The 22,070-nt window shown below is 44.6% G+C and overlaps 1 protein-coding gene across 7 annotated transcripts in view; it reads right to left on the bottom strand.

Moving 5' to 3' along the window:
- LOC126529920 (fasciclin-2-like) overlaps nucleotides 1-22,070 on the bottom strand; it is a 170,674-nt gene that overhangs the window by 41,955 nt on the left and 106,649 nt on the right. For all 7 annotated transcript variants that reach the window (XR_008612295.2, XM_050177375.3, XM_055070118.2 and 4 more), the window contains exons 8-10: nucleotides 17,391-17,530; nucleotides 5,590-5,743; nucleotides 3,560-4,018 (exon numbers count right to left, since the gene is read on the bottom strand). Coding sequence is in view for 6 of the 7 variants with exons in the window: in XM_050177375.3 (XP_050033332.1) it covers nucleotides 3,560-4,018; nucleotides 5,590-5,743; nucleotides 17,391-17,530 (753 nt within the window). In the remaining variant the exon portion in view is untranslated. The remainder of the gene's footprint in view (nucleotides 1-3,559; nucleotides 4,019-5,589; nucleotides 5,744-17,390; nucleotides 17,531-22,070) is intronic.

Below are 22,070 nucleotides of genomic sequence, written 5' to 3'. Positions count from 1 at the left end.
TTTTAATAGGCAGAGTCGGAAAACCGTGAATGCTGTGAAATGTGATTGTTATTCATGGGTTTGACTGCAGCATGTATACGAACACATTTCAAGTAGAAATGTGAAGCTGTTTAGGCCACAGCAGCAATTCAAAATCGAATTGACCACTGGATGTGCGGTTTTAAAAGCTCCGATGCCACCTGAAAAATTTTTTACGGTGTCATTAATACAGTTGACTCTAGTTACAATGGACCCTGATAATCTGACAAAAACTGTCCGTTTTATCCGAAGTACTTAATATCCGAAACACCTCACTTCCGAAACTTTGGTCGCGATGTGCAACAACATTATTGCAAAAAGTGAGTGACAAACGTTCAAAGTAAACAAAACAAAAAACACATGCAGATTCGCCCGACAGGCCAAGCATCGATTGCAATAGCAAATTAGGTAGTAGATAGCTATGCAAAGAATAGTAGTTTTATGGGCCGTATGAATTTGTAAGCATGAGCTCACTAACTAAATTAACAAGCACCACGTCACGCACACACAGGTAAACAAGAACACATCTCGCTCAATGGCCGTGGAAAGTCGCTGTCTACTGCGGCAGCAGCAGCAATCGAATTGACCTTCGTGCATCTCTCGCTTCAACGCGAACTAAATGTCGAAAGCACAGCGAATACGAAGCTACTGCTACTATGCGCACTCTGCAAACATTGCAGCTCTCTTTGAAGATGAGGCGAGCGCGAACACGCACTTTGTCCACATCGCAGATCGCTTTCAAAATACGGCGCCAGCGCAGCCGCGCCATTAACAGCAGCCACCGGAGTAGAACCCTCCTCTCCCTCGCCTCCCCCCCCCCCCCCTGCGCTGTGCGCGAAAGATGGTGCGCTTCTGCACCGCGTTCGTCCCTCCCTTGCACGCACAATATTCAGCAAGTCAGTTGCCAGCCTGTGTCGATACGGCAAAAGTCCATTTTATACGCCCGACTGACAAAAAATGTCCTTAATTTCGTTCACTGCAGCCGATAGTCCATTGTAGCATGGTCCATTAAGAGGAAGCTTTAGCTCGGGCCCAACTCCGACGCGGCCTATTCAAATACATGTAAAACGCAAAAACGTTTTTATGAGATAACCCCTGGACCGATTTTGATGAAATTTGTTGCATTTGAGAGAGAAAGTTAAATTCTAGTGACTGTTGGAAGCGGAATTTCGATTTAGGGCTTGAATTTTCTTAAATCCATTTTCAAATATTTGACCGTTTGAATAAAATGGAAGCACGAAGTTTACAAATTCATAGCTCTGCATCAAGAACTGATATCGCGGTTCTGTAAACGGCATCCATTAGATCATTCAAAGCGGACAAATTCAATATGTCATTTTACATGTTACGTGAATTTGTTACGTCGGTTACAACGGTTTTGCAAAAGTTGTATTTCCCTATGATTAAATATTTTTTATATTCATGTGTAACACATCAATTTTGTCCGCTTTAGATGTACTATTAGATGCAATTCACAGAATTGTATTATCATGTTTAGTGGTTGAGTTACAGAGTTGTAAACTTGATAGTTTCGTTTTCTGAAAATTTTCAATTTTTGGCAATTTTTAATAAAAAATTCACGACCTAACTCCAAAATTCGAAACCAACAGTCACTAGATTTTAAGTTTGTCTTTTAAATGCAACAAACCTCGTCAAATTTGGTGCAGTGGTTGCCGAGAAAAACGAATTCTCCTTTTACATGTATTTAGATAGGAGCACTCGAGCTAAAGCTTCCTCTTAAAAGCGAACTTTGTTGCACTAATAAAACAGGTAGAGCAAACTAAGGTGCCTTATATCCGAAAGTCTGTTGCACGCGGGTCTGTTGTAACAAGCGCAGACTGTATTGCGAAATTTCTGTAGCACATCATTCCTAGGATATATGAGATTTCATATGGATATGTCCAGCAGTTGACCAACAGCTAATGCTATAGCCCCATCGCAAGCATTGTGAAATTACATGTCACTAATTTGATAATTTGCTACGGCGCATGCAAAAACAAGCCCCACTAAAATTTTGGCAGCATACAGCCAAACCCACTCTAAGGATCCCAGATACAACAATTTAACGCTTACTGCGACCACATTTCGCAGCTTATGCGATTTTCCGGCCCTGCCTATTGAAACTGGATTAAGATACAATGAACATTTTCAAAAGTGTTATACTGCTGCAAAAAACACTTCAAACACTTTCGAACTTCGCCGCACACAATGTTCCGAAGCACGGAAGCGTGGCCAAACTGGGCACATTGCAGGCAGGACATTTCCAGACCAAAATGGTGCAGAACCGCAACTGCCGACACCAGCTACAGAGTCATTAGATTTTGTGCGTTTTGAAGAGCGAGTCCACATATAACTACTGATATAAAGACCACCTTTTGTAGAACTGTCGAGTTCCTTGCAAACGGATTCAACTGTATTGCTCCTAAGACACATTTTATCCCTCACAAGTCTCATTTCAGCACTCAAATAGCAGTTCTGATATCGCACAGTGTTGAATATTGCAAAGTTGCAGGCACAAGAGAACTTGTGAGAACTTTCCACAATGCCTCTTAACTGCCCACTTACAGCTCTGTACTTAACTTTGCCCACACATCATTTTAATATGCCCAAACCGTACTCAATATTTCATTGGGCTAGCTTAAATGATTTCCTATATGGTAATACCTTGTTAACTCGAACTTGCATATCTCGAAAACTCAGCTAAGTCGAAATTTTCCGGGGCACCGACTCACACGTGCCATGTCATTATTACCTTTTATCTCTATGTATTTTTGGGCACAAACTGCAGATATCTCGAAATCTATCCCACACCGCCACTCGAGGACTCGCTAACCGAGCACCCGGATGGCTCACGCTAGGATCAGAGAGGGATCGCATGGCCAGTTACCAAGAAATAACTCAGCACTACAGGTTAGCCAGGGCAGTGTACCCGCCAGCACACAAATCGCTTAACAAGCGACAAGAAGTAGCTTGGAGACGACTGCAGACGAACACCTACCCCAACCCCGTAGCCTACCACTACTACTACCTGGACATGTAACCATGGTAAGAAAAAAGGGGATCTGTTCCATATTATGCGGTCGTGCCCAGCAGAAAATCACATAAATCCCGAAATAAGTAATACTGAGCAGTGGGAGGCTGTGTTGCTCAGCTCCGAACCTGACTTGTAGGCCAAGGTCATCAAAAGAGCTGAAGGAGCCGCCTGGGCCCAGGGGCTCAGGCTGCCTAACAACGAGGTCATCTGTCAATACCTTGTTTTCAAATAAAGTCTTTACTCACTCACTCAGTTAGAAAAAAACTCGACTTTTCGCTACCATTTCCACAACTTTGCTTATCTCGAATTTTTTTTTTTTGTTTTTGCTACTTCTAGTTAACGAGGTATGACTGTAACTATTTTTGTCGACTTCTGAAGTGACCACATGAGGGTCTAGGCAAGATAACGTTTTCTCTTTCTGCCTCAGGCTGCCTGTTTACTAAAACTCACTGACAACACATGACCACTGTAAGCGAGGAAAACCAGAAGACAAAAGGTCGCACATACTGTCGCTCCACTCCTGGATCTTTGCCAGCTCTTCGCGGTCACCGTCCTTCCAGTACTTGATGATGATCTTTGTGGTGGGCATGCCCCCGTCGTCGGCAGTGTGGATGAAGGCAAACGTGATGGTGGTTGGCGTGAGTGACTCGACCCGTGGCGTGGGCAGGGCCCCGGGCAGCCGTGCCTCTTCCAGCCGGATGTCCACTGAGCCCTTGCCCAGGAAGTTCTGCGCCTCACACACGTAGGCACCGAAGCGGTCAGGGAAAGTGGGTGCCACAGTGAGCTTGCTGCTTCCTCGGCTTCCCTCCACCTTGAAGTATTGTCCCGTACGTTCCTGTAGCTGCTGCTTCCGGTAGAACCAGGACAGGGTGGCATTGGGGATGGCCTCCGCTACACACTCGAGAACAGCCGGACGCTGGCCCCAGGTCTTCACGGGGTTCTCGCGGGCAAACACCTGTGGAGCAACTGTGAAAAGCGATGGGTGGAGAGGAAAGAGAGAACAGTGTTCAAGCATCACAGCAGGAGAAAAATTAACTCAACTTGCTGAGCACTGTGCGAGTAAAAACACACGCCCAATTTACAGCACAACAAAGCATGTAGACAAGGAAAAGTAGCAACAACATGAGCAGTGCTCTTTGACGGAAGCACTAACTCACCTATCCTGATCACAGGTAACAACACTTGGCCCCACGCTCGTGCATACTTTTACAATTATCATTTTGGCTGCTTCTGTGTAGGCTTCCGTTTTGTACGGTACATAGCCAGCCCACGTTTCCAAATAATATTTTAGCTCAAAGGCAGTACTCGCGCTGTCCATACATTTCCTTGTCTTTGTCTGTGCTGTGCATAATGTGTGTTCAAGTGCATAAATGTAAAGGCCAGAACATGACTGTTCTATGATCAGACCATTTCACACCACAAGAGCTTTGCAGAAATAGGATAAAAGCTCTCAGCTGTCCTGAAATTAAGAAGATTAGCAACAGGATGTGAGCAATCCTGCCCACCTACAGCTTGATTTTATGATCATGTGACAAGTACCATACTTACTCGATTGCGGCGCAAGTTTTTTCACGATTTTTGTTGCTTGAGCTTGACCCTCGCATTACATTCGAATGACAGCAAAATTGACCATTTGAAAACAACCTAAATCTCGCAGTTTTCAGCGTTACATTGTCAATCTAACTTTATGTCTCAATTTAATCTCATAAACAAGTCAACTGAAGTCAAAACATGTTTTTTGTTCTAATCGCATTCGTTTTGGCTGTGCTTCTAGTCACGGTTACAAAGCTGCAGTACCTTGTGGCCTTTCATGCGACTCCAATCATTCATTACGTCATAGCGATGCAGTGCATATGGTATGGTGCTGGCTTTGAGAGATGAGCAATTTTGATGGCCGAGGAGCTAGGAAACTACCGTAGCTCTGCCTCAACAAGTCGAGTCTATGGTTTACGGATGGTGGGGCCAACGGGATGCTTTCTTTAAATGCGGAGGCCAGTCAAAAGGGTTCTATTGACTTCGTAGTGGCCTGGTACTGCGCACGAAAGATGACTCGATTCCCGGGCGATTACTTTCGTAGATAGCTTCACATTCACGAGGCTCGGTTGGGCTTGGTACCGAACCCTTTGAGCTATACGGCTGAGAGTGCTATTGATGCTGTGTGAAGATAACGAGCTTGGCACAGTGCCAGATACACTTGTCGGGGACGTGTTCGGTGTTGAGTCGCGAAAAATTTCACGATAGTTAAGCTACCTACGAAGGTGAACGCCCGAGAATACCACCCAAAGAAAACTCTGCCTCCTCCTCAGATGACAATGATGAGTTAAAACTCATTTCCAAATTGCGATTCCTTTAATAAAGGTACCATTTCTTTTTCCGTTCATCTCACATTACATTTGTAGTTTTATTTTGCATAACTCTAAAGTCGACCCTTGGGTTAGAATCACGGTCGCGCTGCATTCGAGTAAATACGATATGCGACAACATTCTTGATGACAACCAGAAATAAAGCACGAGCAAGAACCAGACTTGCGACATACACTGCACGGTGAGATGCCCGACGCGCTCCACCTTGTCCGCCTTGTTCTCTGCTGAGCAATAGTAGAGGCCGTCCATCTCTCGTGTCGCGCTCATCGCGGTCATTGTCAACACCGTTTCCTGCTGGTCGTTTTGGGTCTCCTGAAACTTGAAATGCTGCAAGGAGAAGAGAGGCACAGAGGGTAAATTATCCAAGACCAGCTTAACTCGCAATAATTTTTTGCATAATGCAGGGCCCCCACACACATGGGCACAGGAAAAAATGTTTCACGATTGACTGAATGGAAGAGGTCAACAGGGTCCCCGCAATGAATGCCTCACCTCTGAGCTAACGTTTTGGCAAAAGGGCCAGTCTGACAAAGCCAAGCCTCATTGTTGAAATGTTTCCTCTGGACTGAGGCTGCCCTCGTGCAGCCATGGCTTATCATTCCTCTTCCTGTGCCACTGATACAGCAGCACCGGCCATTGTGATGAAGAAACAGACAACGCCGTCTTTTTTCTTTGTACAGCCACTTTCACACTCTGTCCAAAGACTTGCAGCAGTGTGTCGGAAAAAAAAAACATCCTTATTTATACTATATAATCTTGCTCAAGTGGAAGACAAATCCACTACATGATTCTGGTATTTTCCGATTTCGGACACGCGTGTTCAGTACGTGCAGAAATGTATACAGGGTGTCCCACCTAACTTTAGCCAGAGTTAAAAGATATGCGTACCGGAATCTTGGAAGAACGCCAACATAATCTTAATCCATAAGAAAGGGGATGCCAAAGACTTGAAAAATTATAGACCCTTCAGCTTACCATTGCCTACAAAGTATTTACTAAGGTAATCGCAAATAGAATCAGGAACACCTTAGACTTCTCTCAACTGAAGGACCAGGCCGGATTTCGTAAAGACTACGCAACAATAGACCATATTCACACTATCAATCAGGTGACAGACAAATGTGCGGAATATAACCAACCATTATATATAGATTTCATTCATTATGAGAAAGCATTTGATTCAGTCAAAACCTCAGCAGTCAGGCAGGCATTACGGAATCAGGGTGTAGACGAGCCGTATGCAAAAATACTGAAAGATATCTACAGCGGCTCCATAGCCACTGTAGTCCTCCATAAAAAAAGCAACAAAATCCCAATAAAGAAAGGCGTCAGGCAAAAAGATACTATCTCTCAATGCTATTCACAGCATGTTTACAGGAGGTATTCAGAGACCTGGATTGGGAAGAATTGGGGATAAGAGCTAATGGAGAATACCTTAGTAACTTGCGATTCGCTTATGATATTGCCTTGCTTAGTAACTCAGGGGACCAATTGCAATGCAAGCTGACTGACCTGGAGAGGCAAAGCAGAAGGGTGGGTCTAAAGATTAATCTGCAGAAAACTAAAGTAATGATTAACAGTCTCGGAAGAGAACAGCAGTTTACGATAGGTACAGAGGCACTGGAAGTGGTAAGGGAATACATCTACTTAGGGCAGGTAGTGACTGCAGATCCGGATCATGAGACTGAAATAATCAGAAGAATAAGAATGGGCTGGGGTGCATTTGGCAGGCATTCTGAGATCATGAAAAGCAGGTTGCCATTATCCCTCAAGAGAAAAGTGTATAACAGCTGTGTCTTACTAGTACTCACGTATGGGGCAGGAACCTGGAGGCTTACAAAAAAGGTTCTACTTAAATTGAGGATGGCGCAACGAGCTATGGAAAGAAGAATGATGGGTGTAATGTTAAGGGATGAGAAAAGAGCAGATTGGGTGAATTTAATTTTTTTAATATTTGGGGTTTTACGTGCCAAAACCACTTTCTGATTATGAGGCACGCCGTAGTGGAGGGCTCCGGAAATTTTGACCACCTGGGGTTCTTTAACGTGCACCTAAATCTAAGCACACGGGTGTTTTCGCATTTCGCCCCCATCGAAATGCGGCCGCCGTGGCCGGGATTCGATCCCGCGACCTCGTGCTCAGCAGCCCAACACCATAGCCACTGAGCAACCACGGCGGGTCAGATTGGGTGAGGGAACAAACGAGAGTTAATGATATCTTAGTTGAAATCAAGAAAAAGAAATGGGCATGGGCAGGGCATGTAATGAGGAGGGAAGATAACCGATGGTCATTAAGGGTTATGGACTGGATTCCAAGGGAAGGGAAGCGTATCAGAGGACGGCAGAAAGTTAGGTGGGCGGATGAGATTAAGAAGTTTGCAGGGACAACATGGCCACAATTAGCACATGACTGGGGTAGTTGGAGAAGCATGGGAGAGGCCTTTTCCCTGCAGTGGGCATAGCCAGGCTGATGATGATGATAAAAAGATATGCGAATGCCACGTAGCTGGACAGAACCAAGGTAATGTTTGCCGTTGTTTGTCGTTGCTTGGAGATAGATTTTCTTTTTTCGTTCTACCCGACTACATAATTAGTCCGAATTAATCAACTTCTCAAATATTATAATTAGTGTCAATTATGTTACAGAAGTGTCAATGAGAAAATTGCACAGAAACGTGAAGAACTCCCGATGCAGCTTTTCCTTGCTCAATACGTGCTACATAACAAGTGCCTTTCAGAGCGTGAAAGAAGCCCGCAAATACAAGCAAAGTGCCTAGAGCGGCCAGTTGCGCGGCAATTTTGCAATGGTTTCAGCAAATAGTGGTTTCATTTTCGCTCGGTGTGAAGCTGCTAAGGATGGAAAACATCGGCTACGTTGAGATGGATGGACGATCTGTTGCTCACTGGCGCCAGCAGATCTCAGAGGAAGATGCGCGCCGCGGCCGCCCTTCAAAGGATGTTGCGAGGCCTTCATCGTTGCGGTCAGTAATCAGCCACGAGATGACAATTTCAACATCCGCTCTGCTTTTGTGGAAAATGGAAACATTAATTGCCAATTCATTTAGTAAATAAAGGAATGTTGACGTAGCAAGCATTTTTTTATTCATACCCTCGATAATTCGACACTCAGTTAATTCGGAGATTTTTTTCAGTTCCATGAAATCTAAATTAACAATGTTTTACTGTACTGTATATGCAACAACCTTTGACTCTGCAACGCTGTCCGATTGGGCTGTGATGCGTGAATTTAGTTTGGCGAAAGCGTTCGCTTCCAGCCACCAGTCTAATCCCCGATTTCATGCCCAAACACTCATGCACACTGGTGTCAACATATTGGAAGCCACCTTGCTGCAACGACAAGCTGGTGCGCCACCACCTTAGCTGGCAGCAAAATTTTGTTACGGCTGTACGATGAAGCTAGGCCTGACCGGCACCGCTTCGTCAGAATTCAGCATCGAAATTTCCTGTTTGGTGCAGAGTCAACCAAATTCTTAGTAGCCGCCATACGTCATTTTAAAAGCAATGAAACTGCCTCACCAACAAAAGGAAGACATATACGATAACACGAAGAGCGGAAAAATTGTTTATTGCCACTATGTCTGCAACGTTGTATATGTTATGTTATGCTCGAAAAATCAAACGAGACACCATACAACGCCTGGAACTGATCACCGTACCACATTCGTCATACAGGAGTGCCAGCGTGATCGATGGTAGCTGCTGCCTGACAAGCAATGCTGTCCCGTTGCCTAAGCAACCCACATACAGTGGAATGGAAGGTACTGAAAACAGACAACAACCCGAGGATGAAGCAGCGATATGGTCCAGGCTTAACTGGGGAGGCTTGGCTCGATCCATCGAGAAGTTAATGCCTGCTTGTCCACTCCTAGCCGCTTTCGATGGTGCGGGGGAACGGCACTCGAGTTTTCAAAAGCCCGAGCAACCCTTTCGGAGCAGGGTGGGTGCAGATTTTCTCATGTTCTGCTGAAATATAGCAGGATGTAACAAGGTTCGCCTCTCGGCGCAGTTCCGCACAATTTGCGCAGCAGTAGCATCACTGTACTTCATCGCACAAATATAACAGCCGAGTGCCAATACACACATACACAGAACGCACAATATGCACATGCAAGTTTTCTGTGTGAACAAAATCAAGCAGACAGAAGGGCTTGACATTCAGTAACACGCACATGAAACCAACAGTCATTAAAGCCAAGGAGAGCATATGTGAAACGAATTACTCTTTAATTGTTGAACATGAGAGTTAAGATTTGTGATAACCTTCATATTCTTAAAAGAAAAGGAAACAAAAGTGCTAGAAACAGTACTTTGTGGCCAGTCGGAGCCGAACCCCCAACCTCTGCATGGTATGCACACTGCACTGGCAATTGAGTTACAATGACGGCTGTCCCTTCATTCAGTGGGCCTCTTCAATTTTTGGTGTAGTGGCAGCCCGCTGGCAGCCAGACGGCAGCAAGCTAGTTCTGGTCCCGGTAGGAAGTCGTGTGGGCTGAGATCTCAAGAGAACCTGAAGCTGCCCAAAGTTTGCAAAATCAAACATCGGGACAGCTGGCAGCTGGATACACGTAAACAGGCTACCAGCATGGGAGCGGAGGGAGAGGCCGGCGCTCGCTCGGAACAGTTGGCCCACTTGTGTATTGCCAGCTTGACAACAAGCAGTTACGTTTGTCGAAGAGCTGAAACGGTATTTTCAAGCGTTTGGGTATACAATCACTTTAGCAAGATTTTGTGCAGCTCGGCACATGGCGTGCACTGTGTCAACCTCACTTTGCACAGAGTAACTAAACGGTTACAGATGCGTTTGATGCCAGGACGCGAAATGACGTCAGTGATCCTATCCCCAAAAGAGACTGCTGGAAGATGCCTGCTCCCAGCGATCATGTTGCCCACAGGTGGAAATTGATGAGTTGGCGTTCCGTCATCATTTGACAAGACTCGAAAAAGCGAAAAAGCAGGATATCGGGTACGTCTCACACACATAAAACTTGGTGCCGGCCTGTTTGGGCTTGGAGTTCAGAAAGTCTGTTTCGGCTGATGGTGCTTCTCTTATGCCCCCGTGCTGAAGAAGCTGGGCTGCATCTGGCGCATTAAAGTGCATGCCGCCTGTGACCAACGAAAAGTTTTGCACGAAAAACAGTATTGGTCAATCATGAGAGCAATAAGCTAGTGTAATTGTGGCCATTACTCAACTAGTGCTTTTCATTGTTATCAACAGTCTAGTTCGAACAAAGATTTCGAGCTCGCCGCCCTAATACACATCGGAGAGGCGAAGCAAATGTTGGCTGGCTGCAACGCCTTCACCAACTGTTGGAAAATGAGATATTACTGCATATACACGAGTGATGTGAACAGTGGTACCACCAGAGAAAGATGAAGCCAAAAGGCGCCACAGCGCATGGAAACAAGCGGCTACAATTTGTGCAGAACACGATGCAAATATCACGCACTCATGAGAGCGCGGCGCACTGTTCACAGACAGGAAGAATGGAAAGGACGTTCTTTTCACGGGACCCAAAAAACATCAATAATGTTAAAATGTTCGCCACCGCTCGTATCGCACCGCCTCACAAAGCGTAACGGTGCGTCAAAACTATTAGAAGATGACGCTATAGAAGTAATGAAACCCGAAGGTGACCGCAGCCAGTTGGCTGAGCAAGGTAAGAAGATGTGCTCAAGCACCCGCATTGAAATCCGTCAAGTCCCAACAAAGATGGCGGTGAGCGCTCATCACCTCAGAGAATTTCCGGAGAGCAGCCAGACCAAAATTGCCCCTGGCTGGTTCTGGCAGCCCGTAGGTAGCCAGAAGTGGAAAATTGCTGGCCGAAGATACGACATGAACGCGTGGTGCATTCGCAAACTGAGACTTCTTGCAGAAATGTTCGCACTATTGTATGCAGTTATTTCTCCAGGTTATGCGCGCAGATTCTTTTTTTCCTTTCCAGGCTGTTCTAATAGGGGGTGCCGGTTATACATGAAAAAATACAGTAAGGCTTTATATGCTAACCTCAAAACAGCTTCTTAACTGGAGTTGAGACCCTCTGTCTGATTCCAGAGATTATTTCAATTTTAACTCTCTCATAAGAGCATTTGAAAGTCATAAGAGCATGTGAAAACAGAAATTTTGTTTTTCCTTATGTTTCCTCTGGTTTCACTGCATGTTGTCTTCACATGCATTACCAAATTCTGAGCCCTTGGTTCTCATATTACTCTTGCTAAAGTCTTTCAAAAAGTGTGCATGCATCATAGGCGGAGAGTTTTCATTTTTCTGGGGGGGGGGGGAACCATCTTTCCAACCGCTTATATATATATATACAGTCGCCGACCGTTTATTCGGACCTCACGGGGACTGCGGAGATGTCCGAATAAACAGGTGTCCGAAAAAGCAGATTAAGAAAAAAAAATGAAATCCTTTATTTTCACGCACTTATTCGGGCTCGGCAGTAGGCTTGAAGAAATCGTGAGCGCGCGCCGTTGCACGCTGTTCCGTTTACGCGCAATCAGATAAGCCTGAATCTCGGAGAGGGTCGAACGGTCACTATAGGCGGCTGAAAGCACAGTCACTGCTTGTGCACGCTCCGCACGCGACGGCAGCGTAGCACATGGTGCGTCATCTTCCGACTCGGAGTCATCGTCCGGCAGTGCAGCATAGAGAATGGGTGCAGCAGAAACCTGACGAATGATCTCGCCGTCGTCGAGTTCTGCGCATGTCAGTACAGCAGTGTCAGCACCTGTGAAACTGTCAAATGAGACGGTGTCCGGAATCGCAATGCAACCACTGCGCAGGTCTCGGCAGAACATTTTCCGTGTCAGTAGGGAGCACATCGGAAGGCGACAAATCTTAGGCCTCCTGGCACCCGCTTGCCGGCATTCCCCAGCGCAGTCTGCGCGGGCACTGTCGGCGCCCCTAGACACTTGACGCGATGGTTCCGTACGCCGCGTTGGAACACCGAAACCTCGACACAGCACACAAAGCAAACACCACCGTGCCGACACCAGTCACACAAACGAAAAACGTGGCCTGCTCGCAGCGTCGCGCGCGAAAGAAACAAATCAGCTGCTGAATTGTCTTGACATGGCTTACTAAGCTGAAACCAAAACTGCTGTACGGCCACTCTATCGAACCAGGCAGAAACGATGATGATGAGCGGGGATTTCCAGTAGCGCCACTTTGTGGGGCAGCAAGGAGGCTCCGTTCAAAACAAAAATGGTGTTCAGCAAGTCGAACTATGCGCCGGTCAGAGTCGGTGCATGATGCCCTCGATCGAGTTGGCTCAAGGAGTGTCCGAAAAATCAGACGAGAGGTTGCAAGGTGTCCGAACTTTCGGCAGTTGTTGTACATTATGGTCTATGGGGAGAACGGCGGTGCCGCGAAGCTGACCGAATAATCGGGCATGTCCGAATTTTTGGAGTCCGGAAAATCGGTCGGCGACTGTATATATATATTCCACTGGAAGAAATTCGTGTGACCTGAAGAATTGAGCGCTGAGTGACTGCATTATATGTGCACACACAAGACCGTTGCGGTGAAACTGCAGTCTCTCCCTCTCTCTCTCTCTTTTGTGACTCTGCTGTTCATTCTGATTATGAGTGAATCTGGCTTGGCCTCATTTCAGTTCCTGAGTGAATTATACAGTGTTCCCCAATTATCATGCACCAAGAATTAAAAAAGGAGCATGCAGTTGCATCACTCGAAGAAAACCTATTGCATAATGTTTCCAGGACATTGGAGTACCCGCCAGTAATTCTTTCATTATTCAGATTTAATTCAGTAATTGCAATTAATTATCTAACTTGAGAAGTACTGTCCTAATTTTCAAAGTGCCAGTGAGGCATTTGTAGGCACCCCAAAATGACATCTAAATGAGGTGTTTTGAGCGATGTACTAACTGCGTACAATTTTTTCCGACTGGAAAAGAAATCGCATGGAGTATGAAAAATACTGCGTGACTGCACTTCCACTCGCATGATAAAACAGCGCCCTCTAATAAGCCGATTGAAAGGGCGGTTCAATTCGTTCTGCGAAATTACGACAAAAACCTCAGCATTACCGAAGGCAAGCACCGACTTCACTGGCAAGATCTAAAGGACACAAGAAAGGGCCTCAGACTCAAATTTTTTTCACAGTGTTTACTATTCTAAAACAGGCATCGACAGGAACGAATATATTACATTACCATCGTATATCTCACGTAGGAGAGAACATTCCTTGAAACTCCATGAATTTCCTTTTAAAGGTGACACCTTGCGTTATGAATTTTTTTATAGGACCACGAGGGAGTGGAATGCTCTGCCGTCAAATATTGTTGCTATACAATGTAATGAAAAGTTTTACCGCGCTTTGTGTGTTGAAATGAGTGTCAATTGATGTAGATACATATGTATCCCCCTGCTGTAATGCCTTCCAAGGCGATGCGCGTACTCAATAAATAAATAAATAAAGAAATAAATAAACTGCCTGTTGGAAACCCGAAGAGACAGCGCATCACCTTGATAATGGAACGGAAGGAGCGCCACCCGCAGGTTTTGCGGCTTCGCAGCCATTTCTTCCTCTCATTTCTAGTTGCACTTATTATTCGTCTCACAAGGCCGACTGATCACATTGATAACAAAAGTCAATTGATAACGCGGCCGAAGCACCGCTCTAACCGCGCAAGAAATGCAAAAAGCAATGTAATAGGCATAGAATGTTTCAAAATAGTACCGGCATTGCTCGCACCGCATCGGAAGAGGGCGCGCAAAGCTATATTTAGCCCCAGAAACTTGCTTCAGACCAAAGCCAAATTAACGTTACTGTTTTATTTTTCATGAAAGTGTATACGTGCTGCAAAAACAGGTTCGTGTCAAAAAATAAGAGCGAAATAAGCAGACCGGGAAGCGACCAGCGTGTAGTGAAAAGGTGCTCAATATAGTAAATATACCACTTCTAAATGAGCCGAATTGGCAATCTGGATGTCTGAAAAAAAAATAGAGGAAAGGAAAGAAAGAACGAAAACCGTCAGATTTCATTGTGCCCTTATTATCTATGAATTCATAAGCTTTGTTGACCAGCCTAGAGGATGTGTTCGAATAGGTCTCCATCTGCAGTTCCGCAGTACTGTGTTCGTTTTATCACATCTTCAGCGGTTTTCTTGATGACCAACGCCAGAATTATACGGCAAACATCCGTTATCCTTGCCTTGAACTAATCTAACGTCCGTCTCGATCTTGTAAGAACGATTTTTCGCATAATCCCAAAGAAAGAAATTGAGCGGAGAGAGGTCAGGTGACCTAGCCGGCCAATTTATAGGCCCATGCCTTCCAATCCATTGCGCATGAAAAGTCGCATCCAGCCAGTTTCGTGCTCGTCTGCTGCTGCGTGTTGGCGTCCCATCTTGCTGATACCACAGAAGTGGAAGACGCGACAGTGGGACTTCGCTGAGAAACTCATCCACCACTTCTTCAAGGATTTTGTTCATGTAATGCTGTCCAGTCAGTGTGTGATCGAAGAAGATGGACCTGATTATAGCACTGGCGTATATTCCGCACCACGCATTGAACGACCACTGGTGCTGGTGCCGATTGCACTTTACCCGGTGTGCATCGTACTCACTCCAATAGTGTGCATTATGCAAATTTACCTGGGTGTTTCTGCGAAAATTGGCGTCATCTGTGCACATGATGTTGCTCAAAAAGTCCAGTGACTCATCGGCTTTTGTGAGGACCCAATTTGAGAAATCTAGACGATTCTATAGGTCCCTATCTTCCCAGCATTGGTGCTGGTTAAGGTGGTAGGGCTGAAAGGACGTGATTTAGAATCCTCCAAATTGACGACTTGGAAATTTGTACCTGGACGGCCACATGCCGCATGCTAACATGAAGGTTTGATTCCATAAATGCTAGAACATCCATGTTCTAGCATTTGAGTTTGAGAATTTGAAGATGGAGTCCTGCGCCGCTGTTTCTTGAAGCTGCCGGTTTGTCTCAGGTTATCATAATTTCTGATGATAGTTGATGCGTTTGGTCTACAACTGCACTTCCATGGCTGATATACATATATTTGCTGCCTTTCTCTTGTTGCCATTTGCAGATCCCAAGGCAAGTGTCATGTTTACCTTCTGCTCATTAGAGAAACGCATGGCGACTGGGACGAAACAAAATGCACCTTTAAACCTTTGCACTGACATTGTCAATTCGTTTTTGTGATGATAGATCTTGTGGCAAAAAAAAAAGAAGAAGTAAACATCCGTGCACTTCATCCTCGCTAAGACAACAGCTATCACATCTTGTTTCCAACTAACACCAAATGCTCCGTGTTACTTCGGTTGGGACGTGGCAGATAAGGCACTAGCTTGTTCACTATGTTTTTCTTTATTTCTTTTATTTCGCTCTGGATAAGTCAGAGGGAGCCCTTTCGAGGGCACTGCTTTATAATCCGGGTGGAAGCGCAGTCATGTGGTCCCCCATATTTCGCTAGGTTTATCAGTCGGAAAAAAAATTAGTATGCAATTAGAACGTCGCTGAAAATACCGCAGTTAGATGTCCTTTGGCTGTGCCTTCAAATATCTCATTGACACTTTGATAATCAGGATAGTACATCTCAAGTTAGATAATTAATTACAATTACCTAAATAAACCTCAGTAACGGAAAATTTACTGGCAGCTACTCCACTGTACTGTGAACAATATGCACTAGGTTTTGTTCGAGTAACGCATTGCTCTTTTTTAAAATCTTGGTGCATGATAGTTAACTGGGACGCCCTGTATATATTTATGGCCTTTGCATGCAACTGATGATGTTTCCATCCCTTATAAATGTTGTAAACTATTAGAAGAGTTCTTTTTTCATGAATTGTTCGCAATGCTTATTGGAAAGGGAAGCAACACTGAGACACTACATTCACGTGCATTTCACACGCCATTAATAAAAGTTTCTGCCGAAGGGGTCACTGAAGTCTATCGTTTTTTTTTTATGGTCAACAAGCACGCAAAACAATTTTAAGCGTGGTGAACATACAGCAACATATTCATTCTCTAGGCATAGGCTATCCATACCTTTAGAAATAATTTTTAATTGGCTACGTCCATCTCTTTAAAAGATATAATAAACTTTGTCCTATGTATACATCCAAATATATTGTGCGCGAGCATGCTGTTTACAGTGGATATTTAAAACAATGTCGAAGTGAGAAAATATGGATGAGGCAGCCACTGCTAATGCTTCTAATGCACGAGTCCTACTATTGTCAGCATTTGCAGAAATAAAGCAAAAGTATGAATTAAAAGCTGTGCACGTCCGTGTGAACAATGATGCAGTAAGCTATTAGCCCCAGTAGAATCTTAAGTGAAGAGGTCGAGGAAAGTCAAAAGAAACCTCAAACAATGTGGGTGGCAAAGCTCTGGTAACGGCACTTCAGTTGTGTGGGGATGGAGGGGGGGGGGGGGCTCAGCCCCCACCGGGAAAACTCTGGAGGGGGCTCGAGCCCGGGAGCCCCCCTTGTAGTCGGCGCCTATGGCATGCATATCTTGTAACAGCCCGTTACAGCTGATATGCTAGCTTCTTTGATGCAGCTAGTACATGTAATAGTATGGTATAAAGGTCAATGCCAGCCTTTTTACAGTCCACAGACAGGTAACGATTTCCACATGTTAACAATAACTGCAGATTTATCGAGAAAAAGAATGTGCATTCCCTTGCAAGGATCTTTTTAAGCTGTCTACCCTGCTCAGCCCAGTAGAATGAGTGCCAGTAAATCCATATTCCAAGCTGCACAAAGAGACTAGTCCTAAGTACGTTGCTAGCAATGGCAACGGAAGATCACTATGTGAATCAGTGAAAATGTTATTCTAGTTCCGACAGACACTGACAGCTACACTATGAAGACCTTATATTGAGCTAAGGAATGCTAACATGTGCAGTTAGTTGCAATATTAATTAGCGAATTCACTTAAATGGGCATTACGGCGTTAATGCTTACCTGGTCCAGAAGGAAGTGAGTGTTTCCGTCCCGACGGATCTTCATGTCCGGTATGGGCTTTCCATGCGCACGGCATTCAAGTTTCACCTCTTCTCCGACCGACACTGTCGCATTCTGGAATTCCGTAATTCTAGGCTTCACTGAAATCGGATAGAAAACAACTTGTTACACCATGCATGCCAATGTAGGATTAATGCAGTAAGATGCCCACAGTCAAACAAGGTACACAGCCGCAGATGGGACTCAGACTGAATAGGCTAAAATAAAATCTCACTGGACCTAAAAAGAATCGGCAAGGGAAAGCAAGTGCTGAATCAGTTGCTATAGGTTGAGCGATTAATTGACTCATGTGGTTTAAAATCGCGATGCGATAGACTTATGAAAGGCAGCTTAGTGGAGGGCTACAACATTAAGAGCAAGCTTTAGCTCGGGCGCAACTCCGACGCGGCCTATTCAAATACATGTAAAATGCAAAAAACATTTTTCCGAGATAACCCCTGGACCGATTTTAATGAGATTTGTTGCATTTGAGAGAGAAAGTTAAATTATAGTGACTGTTGGTAGCGGAATTTCAATTTATATCCTGAATTTTGTTGAAAAGATATTAAAAAATGTGAAAGTTTGAAAAAAATTGAAGCACAACGTTTACGGATTCATAGCTCTGCATAAAAAACATACAGCGGTTCTGTAAATGGAATCCATTAGATCATTGAAAGCGGACAAATTCGATACGTCATTTTATATCTTACGTGAATTTTTTACGTTGTTTACAAGGGTTCTGCAAAAGCTGTATTTCCATATTAAATTTTTTTAGATTCATGTGTAACATATGAATTTTGCCCGTGTTAGATATACTATTAGATGCAATTCACAGAATTGTATTATCATTTTTCGTTGTTGAGTTACAGAGCTGTAAGCTTGATAGTTTCGTCTTCTTGAAAATTTTCGATGTTTGGCAATATTTAATAAAAAATTGACCTAAATAAAGGATCCGAAACGAATAGTCACTAGACTTTAAGTTTTTCTTTTAAATGCAACAAACCTTGTCAAATTTGGTGCAGTGATTGCCGAGAAAAACGAATTCTCCTTTTACATGTATTGTTAAGAACGGCCCAGCTGAGGTGCACGTGTTGCCAGCCAGTTGCGACAACGGGCGTCAACGCTTCCTGGAGCCCCGTCGCAAACCTCTAGCCACGGCGTCACTAAGTCGCCATTGTGACTGAATGCGTTTGGCGGGCCAACTATTGTTACTGAACCCACCAACGCCGCCCTGTTCTGCTATGAGTGGGGGAGTTGCCGCGGGAACCGAGTTCTACGAAGCCCCTCTGACGTCGACTCCAGACCGTGCACCTGTGTGTGTGCGTGCGTGCGTGTGTGTGTAAGCCGTCCCGGGGAGAGGCGGCGTGTTTACAATGATGGGACGGACGTTTCCGTCCCCTTGGAATCAAGGGGGGACCGAGCGCTTATAAGCCGCTGTTGTGCGGATGCTCGACACACTTTTCTTGAGCAGCCGTGTTGGACTGAGACACTCTCTCAAGCAGTCGTGTTAGACTGACGTACTTTCTCTCACAGCCATGCTAGAATGATGAACTGCATGTAAATACTGTAAATAAACCCATATTCCTCGTTCTCGATGAGAAGCAGTCCTTCCCTTCATCAACGTCCTCAGCGTGGATAAGTTGGACGATGGCATGGGCCAGCTACCTGCCGGACTCCAATCTTGACAACGGATCACGAGCGATGGGATTGAGCCCCAATCATAACAGTATTTAGATAGGAGCACTAGAGCTAAAGCTTCCTCTTAAGAGGAAGCCTTACCAAATACATGAGAATAGAGAAATAATTTTTTCCGACAACCACATCGCCAAATGTGATGAGGTTTGTCGCATTTAAAAGAAAAAGTCAAATTCTAGGGACTGTAGGAAACAGATTTTTTTATTGCGAAAGCAATACTGCTCGCACTTTCGGCCCATCGGTGGTCGTGGCGCCTCCTTACACAGCTGCTCGTCACATGACCGTGTGACGTCACGCCAGACCGAGAGACTGGGCCCCAGCTCGCGGCATCGATGGTGGAGGCGAAGCCTTGTGCGCCGCTGCTGCAGCGCTACCGAGATAGGGCGCTCGCTGGTGTGACGTCACACTAGGAGGATAAATGGGGCTACAGCTCGGCTCCTCGCAGTGGTCGGCGCGCTGCCTTGCGCTATGTCGGATGATGTATAGCCATAAGTTTAACAAAGGGCAACCATGTCCACGCCATCAGCCGAACCAAGGCGCAGCCAAGGGTATTGCTTTCGCAATCTTCCAGGCTTAACCAAGCTAAGCCTGCAGCCAATTTTTTTATTTAGGCTATCAATCTTTTTATAAATAATAGTGAAATTTCCAAAATTTAGAAAATAACACTGTCCCAATTATAACTCTAACTTGGCAATGAAAAATGATATTGCAATTTTCTAAACTGCACATAACACATCTAAGGCAGACAAGATCGGTGAATTGCGTCCCGCTCTGCCAAATACCATTAATATGCGAGTAGTACTTTTGCAAAACCCTTGTAAATGTAACAAATTCCCCTAAGCTGTAAATATTTATGTCAAATTTGTTTGCTTGCAACACTTTAACCAATGCAGTTTGCAGAACTGCGATGTGTTTTTGGTGCAGAGTTAAACTTTGTAAAGTTAGTCCTATTTTATTTTCAACTTTCAGCAATCCTATGCAAAATGTTGCAGACTAAATCAAAATTTTGCTTCCTGCAGTCACTAGAATTTACCTTTTTAAAAAGCAGCACATTTTATTCAATTTGGTCCAGCTGTTGTCTCATAAAAGCATTTCTCTAGCTTACATATAACTGAATAGGCAGCGTTGGAGTTGGCCGCGAGCTAGAGCTTCCTCTCATACAGAGTGTTTCTAGCTTGAACAATGCTTTTTATTGCATGGAGAATACAGAACAATTTGCCATGTTCAAGTGAATTACCTGAACAGGCAGGTGTTACTTGTATGGCATACCGCAAAGTAGAGGTGGCTAATTAAAAGGATTCACTCAGCTTTATAATTACTCACTTTAAGGTACATGTTACAATTGAGAAATTGAAGCCAAGCAGTAGTAGCATCCTGCCTGCTTAGCAGAAATCCACTTTCGAGGTATAGTAAAATACCATTAATGCGACTGGTTAATTCAATTTTTCAGTTAATTCAATCCCGACTGAAGGTCCTAGCGGGTGCCAATGCATTTCTATGGGACCAAACTTTCATTATGATCCGACAAACTGGACTTCTTCGGATAATTAGAACTTGACCAGTCAGCACACACGTGCCTGACCCCCTGAGCTAATCCCAATGGCCACCCCTTTAGTGGCAACATGTCTTGGTGGTGCTTAGGGGACAGTGAATGTGAACACATGCATCACTCGTTGAAAACCTAGGAATATTTTCAAGCAACAACCGTACCTCAGTCAGATTACGGTATTCATCCAATTCTAACGAGCGAGTTTCTTTCTTTTTTTCTCTTCAAGGATATTCAAATGAAAATTGCCGGCGCAATGCAATTGGATGCGAAGCAAAAACTGCCTTCACGGTGTTCATACTCTACACCGCATGACACGAATTTGCTGCAATGAAGCCGGCTTTAGGAAAGCGGCCACCATAGTGCAACACACACTTGCACACTTCTCTTGCTAAAAAAATCGGCTCGTCGTTACTTTTCTACATTGTTTAGCTTTAACGTAAATTCTATGTTAGTTTTCTGCTTTGAACACAGAAAGTGGGTGCACATTTCATTCAGGGGAGTGTTAAAATCGGGCAAATACTGCCAAATGAATCAGAGGTGTGTTTTAGCATTCTTTAATCTGATTAGCATTCCTTGCTTTCGAGTCTGTCCACCAATCTAACCTCTTCTGCCGACCCAGTGGTCCAAATTGTCTACCAGCTTGGGCCACTAGGTCTGTGCTTGTGGTCATTGCATTTGTTGTCACACCGCCGTCACCGTCTTCCATCGTTGTCATCTAACTCGTGACATGCTGTCGTCATGCCATTGTCATTACAAAGGATTCATGAAACTGTTGTCGCAATGCTATTGCCGTTGTATGCTCGTTGTCATCCCGTGGTCTTCATACTATTCTTATGCCATCATCATCATGCATTTAATGTCGCACTGTCATTGCACTGGCATGCATTTGTTCTATCCTAACTTTGACATCCAACTCTCGTAGTGCAAGAGTCATTACGTTGTCATTTTACCATTGTAATCACTTCAGTAACGCCATCCCATTGTCATAATGCAGTCGTTGTCGTCAAACCGCCTTAATCGATCCATCAACATCAATCCTTTGTCATTATTAAAAGCACTTCCTGTTGGGCTAGTTGGTAGCCGTTCATTATAAAATATAAAGACGCCAAATAAACAGACACACACAAGAGAAGAGAACGAGACAGGGCGCCTTTGTCACTATATTGTAATCAAGCTGCTGTCATGCATACGTAATTACGCAATCGTGATTTTTAAGGTGGCAGCCTTAGGTGGCTCATACCCTCGATAGACATGAAAACAATGCATTGTCCGGTCCACTGGTACAAAACCTAAGCAATCATCAGCAATGGGTCATACCCCCCCTAAGCAAGCAAACAGTACTATGATTCAACCCTCTTGTAATGCAGAGGCTACAAGCACTCATCAAAGCAAAGCAT

The sequence above is a fragment of the Dermacentor andersoni genome, chromosome 5 (assembly GCF_023375885.2).
Source record: "Dermacentor andersoni chromosome 5, qqDerAnde1_hic_scaffold, whole genome shotgun sequence".
Lineage (NCBI taxonomy): Eukaryota > Metazoa > Arthropoda > Arachnida > Ixodida > Ixodidae > Dermacentor > Dermacentor andersoni.
Note: the sequence above shows the minus strand (reverse complement) of the source record. Positions and strands in the feature narration are given on the sequence as shown.